The 10,355-nt window shown below is 38.7% G+C and overlaps 1 protein-coding gene across 1 annotated transcript; it reads left to right on the forward strand.

The window, feature by feature from the left end:
* On the forward strand, nt 9,509–10,000 carry LOC107633300. Its single transcript, XM_016336944.1, has one exon. The coding sequence runs from the start codon at nt 9,509–9,511 to the stop codon at nt 9,998–10,000; it is 492 nt and encodes a 163-aa protein (XP_016192430.1).

Raw genomic sequence — 10,355 nt, forward strand, 5'->3', positions numbered from 1 at the left:
CTCCTCTTGTTGCCCTTCTTGCTTCAATTCTTCTTCCTTACCATGGAGCTTTAAGTTCCTATCCTCACTAAACTCCTTGATTGTTTCTCCACATTCAATAATGGGGGTACTTATGGTGCATGAACTTAGGTGGGACGTTAAGTGATTCAGGGCTTCTACCATACTAGCTATCCTTGCTCTTAGCTCCTTAAACTTAGTTTCATCCTCCTCTTACCGCCTTAAGATGCGAGATTCAAGGTCTCTCAGTTCTAATATAAAGGCTTCATCGGGAGGTGGTGTTGAAAGAGAGAATTCATTGGTTAAGGGAAGATTGTCGTAACCGGAAGGTGGTTTATATTGGTGGAGTTCTTGAGGTGGTGTATGTAGAATTTGTGGATCTTGGGAATATTGGTATTGGGATGGTGGTTGTTCTATATGTGATTCGAATGGTGGTTGATATGGTGTGTATGAGTTATGGTCATGTAGAGTTGAATGGTGATGTGAGGCTTGTGAGTATGATGTGTGGCTATATCGAGGAATGGGGTCACATGCATATGATGATTGTGGTTGACAACCACAATAAGGGTTATCACACACATTGGACTGGTATACATTAGGATCAGAATTATACCCATAAGAGTTCGTAGGAGGTTGTTGCCATGAAGGTTGTTCATAAGCTTGAGGTTCCTCCCATCCTTGATTCTCAAATCCTTGATGCATATCCTCATTAGAGCTTCCATTTCCTACAACATAGTTTGAACTACACTCATAGCCAAAAGGATGAGAATTCATAATGAAAGAGAAAATAAAAACAAAGGGCAATAATAAAAAAAATAAAGAAAATAAAATCCTAACTAGTAAAAACTGGTAAACAAACCAAAGTTCAAGCTATTCACAATATATACAATAGCCAATAACATAGCACCATTGGGTCCCCGGCAACGGCGCCATTTAGATGAACGAACTTTTGTGTTGTCTAGAATTCCACTAATGAATTCTCGTTGTAAAGTATAGTTTCTAAACCAAACAATAGTCCTTTCATACAAAAATTTAGGTTGTCACAAGTAACAAACCCCAATAAATTTTAACCAGAGCATTTGGACTCCGGGTCGTCTCCCTAGGAAACAATGTAATGCATGCGTATTGGCTATGATGGGGTAGAAATAGGGGGTTTTGTTTATGAGATGGCAAGAAAGTAAACTGATTGAGTAAGTAAAGAAAGCAAAATAAAGAACTCTTGGCTAAGACTTGGGTACTTGAGATCACCATCCTAGTTAACAACCAATTATTGACAATTATGAGAGGCCAACCCATTAAGTCTACTTCTCGAAGCCTTAAGTACGTAACATTTACTCCTAGACTTGAAGTATGTCAAATAGGCTTGATCACATCCACCCCTAAGTCCTAACCTACCTACTAATTGGCTAAGTAGTGGGTTAGTGTCAATGGACTTCAAATTGATCACCCAGGGTTCTTAAATCACCAAACCCATTATGCCCAAAAACTCAAGATCACTCAAGTCCCTTGGCTTAGGCCAAAAGTTGACAAAACTACTCAAAAACTAAAGAGAGCATTTCATCAAACACTTAGAATGCAATAAAAGTCAACATCATAAATTTCAAGGATACTAAAATCTACAACTATTAATTGCAAGAAAGGGATATTTAAAGATAATTTAAATTTTTTGTAATATTTTTATAAAAGTTGATTAATAGGTTCTTTTTTAAAATATTGTTTTTGAAATTTTTTTAATAAGATCGTATTTTAATTTTTCTCTTTCATCATTTGTATTAATTAATTATATTAATCTTCTATTGCAATACATTTTTTATCTACTCCTCACATTATCTTTTCTATCTTTTTTTTACTTTTTTAATTGCTCTTTTTACTTTATTTTTAATTGTTTATTTTACTTTTACTTCTCATACATAAATTTATTATAATTCATCAAGGTTCTTTTTTAATTTAAGTGATATTTTAGATTATATTTTATCATTGATGCTTTTATTTTGTTTAGTGTGTTTTTTTTAGTCTGTGTTTAATATAATAATCTATAAATAACTATTCTATTATATAAAAATTAAATTTTTGCACTTAATGATAAAACTGTTATGGCATGTTTCTGATGGTATTTTTTTATTTATTTCTTTTAACTCATTAAATTCAATTTATTATAATAAATTAATTATATCAACTAATTGATTTGGTTAATTATTTAAATATCATACAATTTATTATAATTTCTATCAATCGATTAATTGTAATTCAAATTGAATGATTATTTTATCGCACGGGTAATTACACTTGTTACTTAATAATTTTCACCTATAAAACTATCAACTATCTAATATTATGATTTAGTTAATAAGAATGATGACATTAATATTTTTTCATAAGTCTTGTTATTATTTATAATTAAGAAAGAGTCATATATAAATTTATTTCCTTAATGAATGTTAATTTTGTTGTAAAATTCTATATTACTTTTAAAATTTTAGCGTAATTGAGTATAATTTTTACATTTTAAATTGAATTTACTTGAAAAAATTAATATGTAAATCACATTAGTATTACAAAATTACTTTATTAACATAATTAGTGGTGCTTACTTGAACCATTAAATTTAGCTTCTAATGATATTAAAGTCAACCTATTTTATTATTTTGTGCCTTCAAAAAATTTACACGACTGATATAAAAATCTAATAATTGAAAAAAAATTCAATACAATGAATATATTCATTTTAACAAATATTCTTCTATATGATACTATAAAAAATATACTGGTCACCTTGAATTACTACAGATCAACTTCTATCTACAGTGGTAGAATGCTTAAATTAAGATATATTCATCAAACAAACAATCAATAAAATATCATCTGTAATTTCTAATTTTGGGTACATTTATACATAAAAAAATATACATAAAGAAAAAAAGAAAAGAAGAGTTGAAATAACATTTGCGATAAAAATCATGATTCTTATAATTTTGTGTGGCCATCTATATATAGTAGACCAGACGACTATGATTATCTAACAAAATTAATTTGTATTTATTGCATTCAATTTGAATAGGTAACAAATCATCTTATTTTAATTTAGTTCTTAATTCACATGATTTGAATTTGACTCGATATAATTAATGATGACAAACATTATTTTTGGGCAAAATAAATAATTATTGTTGATTAATCATATGTACTTATTACTAATTGTTTATTATTGCAGGCCAAAATTCCATAGCCCAAATGGAATAAAAAGCAATCAGCAAGGATGGTGGGCTGAAAGTAAAATTAAAAGCCCAAGGAAAAGCAAACTAGGAAGCCTAAGAAATCAAAACGGGTTGCTTAATGGAAATCCAATCCAAGCCCGTATCCATCCCACAAAGCTTCTCTTGTAAGATTAAAGTCTTCACTCTTTCAATGTGCAACGTTCCTCTCCTCTTGATAAACCCCATTTTGAGGGTTTATCTTGTATCGATTTCAGGGGTTTTATCAATGATTCCACACGCTTTTCATATGAAAATACAAGACTTTGTGTTCCTTTCCTAACTTTTGCCTCATGGATGAAAACATGCTTATTTTGCACTAAATTAGATACATTTCTAATCTTCTCTTGGTGCCATTCGATGCCGTGACCTATGTGTTAAGTGGTTTCAGAATATAGGGCATGGATGAACCGGAAGAGAGGAGGAGAATGGGCGCGAAGGAAAGGAGCATGAGAAATTGAGCTTTGGAAACTTCAGCAAGGGCGCGTGCGCGTACTTGGCGCGCCCGCGTGGATTGCGCAGCTAGAAGTCAAAGCCAGAAGCCAAGCCACGAGCCGGCTTGTGTAGCGGCTAGGCCATAACCCCCGTGGGCGCGCACGCGTACGCTGCGCCTCCGCTCACATTGCAAGATGCCCCAGTGGCGCGCACGTGTGCTTTGCGCGTGCGCGCCGATGCTCGAACATGATTTTTTTTAGAAGTCACGTGACCTGGGCGTGGAGACAGTTGAAGATCTCATCTTGGGGGAAGTGCCTTGGCGGGAAGAGCTTAAGAAGACCAAGGGTTGAAGGGTTAAGGACTTTTGGCTCATTTTTAGATGGTTCTAGATTTTTTTAGCTATTGTTAGTTACACTCTTGGGTAAAGAGAGAGAGGGAGATTCCAAGCTCTCATTAGGGTTCATCTTCATCCATTTTCTGAATTTCCAATCACACTTTGGTGAGATCCATTGCAATTCTCAATTCACTTGTTCATGTTATAGATCTTCTTCTCCAATCTCAATTAATGCTTGTAATTGCTCATCCTCATAGATCCTAGATTCAACTTTGTAGTTTTGGATTTTTTTCAATTTCTTGAGAAGTTCATTTCCAGTGTTGTTCTTTGTTAATTGTTGTTAGTTCCTTGTGTTGAAGCACTTTCAATTCTACTTCCTTCTCATTTTTTTTACTATGCCTTTTATCCTTGCTCATCAATTGTTTGATAAAATGCCAACATTAGTTATGGAGTAAAAGTTTCTTACTTGGCATAGGGTTCGGGTCATTAGAAAGAGTTGAATAGTTTATGTCAATTGTTGATTTGGAATTAGAAATTGCTAATTGACTTGGAGTGCACTAAAGCTAGATTTCCCTAAGGTGAAAACTAGGACTTGTGACTCAAGTTAGTTACTCTCATTTGACTTTCCTCTATACCTAGGGGTTAACTAAATGAAGCAAGGCCTAATTGTTGTCATCATTGATGGGACTATAAGGATAGAATTTCTAATGCCAACCCTAGGCCAAGTCTTCTATAAATTGATTGCTTGTTTGCCATTTATTTTGCTAAACCTTCAAAAGAACCATAACAAGGCTTCCTAATCGATGAGATGCATGCTCTAGCAATTCCAAGGGAGGACGACTCGGGGGACTAGTACTCTCAGTTATAGATTGTAGGATTGTTTGATGCGAAGTTTGAATGTCGATTAGACTAAACTCACGATTATATCCATTATTGAATTCTATATCGGCATGATAAATTTCGTTTATCAAAATGGCGCCGTTGCCGGGGATATTGCTTAGTGTGCCATGTTATTGCTTAGAGTAGTTATGTGTGCATGCATATAGTTGCATCTTTTTGTGATTCTTTGTCCAAGTGACTAACCCCTCATCGTTACCATGAATTTCACTTCCCCTTCATTGCATGACGCGTTCACAACCGAATCCGAGCTTAGTCCCCTTTGATCCGGAAATAGAACGAACTTTGTTTCATATTAGACAAGCTCGGAAGCGGTTAAGGTTTGGACAAGGTGAAGAGGTTTTCACCACCTCAACCACCTTACTAAAAGTGAACATTGAACCGTCACTCAATGAAGGCAATAATCATTCTCCCATCAAAATCACTAACAATTTTTTTTCTTGTTTTAGGTACTAACGCCATGGATGCTCCGAGGAGAGTTACTATCAAGGAAGCGGGTGCACCGGATTATGTCCTTCAACCCCTTCATGTAACTCACCCTAATTTGAATGCAAACTTTGAACTCAAGACCGCTTTGATCAACCTCCTACCCAAATTTCATGGGCTTCCCGCACAAGACCCTATTAGACATCTCAAAGACTTTCATCGTATATGCTCAACAACAAGACGGGAAGGATCCGACGAGGTTGCTATATGGTTGTTTGCTTTCCCTTTCTCTCTTGAGGACAAGGCTAAAGAATGGTTCTACACTTTATCTAGTGAAGTCACCTCCGATTGGGACTTGCTTAGACGAGGATTCTTGGATAAATTCTTGCCCCCAGAGAAGATGGATAGGCTAAGGAAGGAAATGTCTTGTATTGTACAAGGTGAAACGGAACCACTGTACGAGTATTGGGAACGGTTTCGTAAGCTACTAGACACATGCCCTAATCACATGCTTGACACTCAAGTATTGCTTGGATACATATGTCAAGGGATGCGAGAACAAGATAGAACCCTCTTGGACACCTCTAGCAATGGTTCTTTGTCTAAATATAAAACAGCGGAGGAGGCATGGCAACTTATCATTGACTTAGCCGAATCCAATCAACATATGAGACGAAGAGTCAACCGCCCAAGAACTGTGAATGAGGTATCCACTAGTAGTGAAACCACCGCTCTAACCAAATCCTTGAGCGAAATGACATCCGTCTTGAGGCAACTCCAATTGAGCCAACAACAACCACAACAACCTCAACCTCAACCATATCAACAACACTCTCCACCCCCTCAACAACACAATCAACAATTGGTCCCTCAAAAAGTGTGTGGCATTTGTTCTTGCTATTCCCACTACACGGATGAGTGCCCAAGCCTTCAAGAGGACAACACTTTGGCGGCTACCCACAATTTCTATGACCGCCCAAATCAAGGGTACGACCAAGGCGGTAATCCTAACCAAGGGCACCCTTATCAAGGAGGAAGCTACAATCAAGGGAGTGGGTACCACAATCTAAATTGGAGAGACAATCATCAACAAGAAAATAGGACAACAACAACAATGGAGGAGGTCAAAGATGGAACAATAATCCATAAAACCGGCCACCATACAACCAACACAACCCACCATACAACCAATAAAACCAACAAAGAAACTACCAAACATACCAACCACCACATTAAAGACCACCACCCAACCAATCACAAGCCTCTCAAATCACATATCCAACCGCCCCCTCCAACTAAGATGAAACACTCCGGACCATCATCCAAGGCCAAAAGGAACTACAAAACACACTTGCTTCCGGTCTCACCGGCCTCACCTCTACACTATAAGCTCTTCTTGCACGAATGGACACATCATCAAATCCCACTCCTCAACCCCCAATCCAAAGCGTCATTCCCTCTCAACCTCAACCCAATCCTAAGGGGGGCATCAATGCCATCACCCTGAGATCCGGAACACAATTAAAAGAGAAGGGAGCAAAGGATTCAAATCCCATCATAATCACTCAAGAGAAGGAGAGAATAGATATAGAAGAGGTAGTGGAAAAGGAGACACCACAAGTCATAGTTGAAGATGAAACTCAACCAACAAAAGAGACCCCCAAGACTAAGAGAACCTTGGAAGAAGAAATTGCTCAACTACTCCCATTTCCAACACTTGCAAAGAAAGCTAGGAAGCGCATAGAACTCGACCCCAAAATGGTAGAAATGTTCAAGAAAGTTGAGGTAACCATCCCCCTCTTTGATGCTATCCATCAAGTTCCTAGATATGCAAAATTCCTTAAAGATCTATGCATGAACAAAGATAGAATTATTGAATTGGAAACCATCCCATTGGGGAGTTCTATTTCCGCTTTAATGGGAGCATCGCCCGAGAAGTGGGATGATCCGGGCCCTTGTATGGTCACTTGCATCGTCAATGGAGTTCAATTCGTAGATTGTATGTGTGACCTCGGAGCATGTGTTAGCATCATGCCTCTCTCCGTCTACCGGGTATTGAAGTTACCACCACTAAAAAGGTCGACGGCGAGATTTGTCCTAGCGGACAAAAGCATAATAACCGTGACGGGTGTTGCGGAAGATGTATTGGTGAATATCAAAGGGTTGGTATTTCCGATTGACTTCTATGTCCTTGAAATGCCATCAAGTGAAACTGAGAGAGCATCATCCATCCTACTTGGAAGACCATTTTTGAGAACTTCTAGATTTAAGCTAGATGCTTACTCGAGAACTACTCATTTGAGATAGATGGGAGAGTCGTAAGTTTTAGCCTAGAAGAAGCAATGAAGCATCCACCGGAAAATCACTCTCTATTCCGGTGTGACCCAATTGACAACATTGTTACCGAAGTGCACCTTGCAAAGTTAGATGAGAAGTACATGATTGAAGAGGCAAATGAAGATCCAAGCAAATTAAACACCACACACCATACAAACCATCCGGAAACTCAAACATCAAATCATGACAAAAAGATGGAATTGAAGCCACTACCCCCCCCACCTAAGGTACTCATATCTTGATGAAGCCCAAAAGCTCCCCGTGATAATCGCACAAGAGCTAACTCCTCAACAAGAAGAAAAGTTGCTAGAGGTATTGAGAAAAAACAAAAGGGCAATCGGGTGGAGTTTGGCGGATCTAGTGGGAATAAGCCCCCAAGTATGCGAGCACCGCATATTCCTTGAAGAAGGAGCAAGACCGGTCCGACAACCTTATAGGAGACTTAATCCAACCATTCTTGAGGTGGTGAAAAAAGAAGTCACTCGGCTACTTGAAGCGGACATCATCTATCCTATCTCGGATAGCGAGTGGGTAAGCCCGGTCCAAGTGGTGCCAAAGAAATCCGGGGTGACCACAATCAAAAATGAAAGCGGTGAGCCAACGTTTCAAAGATGCATGATGAGCCTATTTGCGGACTTTCTAGAGCAATGTATGGAAGTCTTCATGGACGACTTTAGCGTGTACGGTGATTCATTTGATCATTGCTTAGGTAACCTTGAAAAAGTCTTAGAGAGATGCACCAAAACAAACCTTGTCTTAAATTTTGAAAAGTGTCATTTCATGGTCAAACAAGGCATTGTTTTGGGGCACATAGTTTTAAAAGAAGGTATCTCCGTAGATCCGGCAAAAATAAATGTCATATCTAGTTTACCTTACCCCTCCTCCGAGAGGGAAGTCCGCTCTTTTCTTAGACATGCAGGATTCTACCAGAGATTCATCAAAGACTTTAGCAAGGTAGCCCTACCTCTCTCTCGACTACTGCAAAAGAAAACTGAATTTGAGCTAAGCAAGGAATGTATGGAAGCATATGACAAACTTAAAGTGGCATTGACACAAGCTCCTATTGTGCGAGGACCGAATTGGGCTCAACCATTTGAAATCATGTGTGATGCTTCGAATTATGTGATAGGAGCCGCGTTAGCACAAAGCGGACCAAATAGTGCGACGGTGCATACCTCAAACCGAATTCCAAGCAATCTTGGACGCTTGCCATTCTTCCGAAGGAGGCGGCCACTACGGCCCCCAAATAACGGCAAGAAAGGTCCTTGATTGCGGATTTTGGTGGCCAACCCTTCTCAAAGATTCTTCCCTCTATTGCAAATCTTGTCCCCAATGCATTCGGTTTGGAAATATTTCTAATAAGGACGAAATCCCCCAACAAAATATGCTTTTTTGTGAAATCTTTGATGTATGGGGAATCGACTTCATGGGACCATTTCTAAATTCCAATGGCTTTCTCTACATCTTGTTAGCCGTCGATTATGTGTCAAAATGGGTGGAGGCAATCCCCACCCGGACGGATGATGCCCATGTTGTTTATTCTTTTGTGAGGAATAATATCATTTGTCGTTTTGGCTCCCCAAGAGCAATCATAAGTGATCAAGGATCCCATTTTTGCAACAAAAAAATGGACGGCCTCATGAGAAAGTATGGCAGCATACACAAAGTCGCCACGGCCTACTACCCCCAGACAAACGGCCAAGCCGAGGTGTCTAACCGGAAAATTAAACATGTGTTGGAAAGGATTGTGAAGCCGAATAGGAAAGATTGGAGCGCCAAACTCTCCGATGCACTTTAGGCATATCGAACGGCTTACAAAACACCCATTGGCATGAGCCCTTTTAGACTTGTATATGGTAAAGCATGCCATCTACCGGTAGAAATCGAACACAAAGCTTATTGGGCTATAAAGGAATGTAATATGAGTTTGGGTGGAGCCGGAGTAGAGAGAAAGCTTCAATTGGCGGAATTGGAGTGCTTGAGATTAGAAGCCTATGACAATTCTAGACTCTACAAGGAAAAGATGAAAGCCATTCATGACAAGAATATTAGGAGAAGGGAATTTAGACCCGGTGACCTAGTGCTCCTTTACAACTCAAGGTTGAGATTACTACCCGGAAAGCTTAGATCAAGATGGGATGGACCTTACCAAGTAAAGAAAGTAGAACCTTACGGGGTCTATCACTTGCGCCACCCATCAAGTCCGGACATTTTCAAGGTGAATGGGCACCGTCTCAAATTGTACCATGGTGAGCAAAGAAAGAACTCCAAGGAATTTGAAGTGTTCCTCTTGAGGGATGCATCTCTTGAACAAGAGCTTTGAGCTAGTGGACGTTCAACTTAAGGACGGTAAACAAAAGTGCTAGGTGGGAGACACCCCACCATGGTAAGATCTACCATTTGTACATAGCCATTGAATTCTTCTTTGATTGATACTTGCTTACTACTTGGCTTCATGTTTGGTAGCTAGGTGATCGATGAAGTTGTAGCTAGATTTTGTTTCAAAATTTGTTTCATTTGTTGAGTTCATTTGGTACTTTATCATGTCAAAACATCCTTCTATAGTACCTAAGGTGGTTATTTGGAGGGTTGGAATGCTGAAAGTGGTGCGAGAACATGCAACTTTGAAAAAGGCACCCTTTCGCGCGTGCGCGCACCTAACGCGCACGCGCCCATGA

The sequence above is a fragment of the Arachis ipaensis genome, chromosome B03, assembly GCF_000816755.2.
Source record: "Arachis ipaensis cultivar K30076 chromosome B03, Araip1.1, whole genome shotgun sequence".
NCBI lineage: Eukaryota > Viridiplantae > Streptophyta > Magnoliopsida > Fabales > Fabaceae > Arachis > Arachis ipaensis.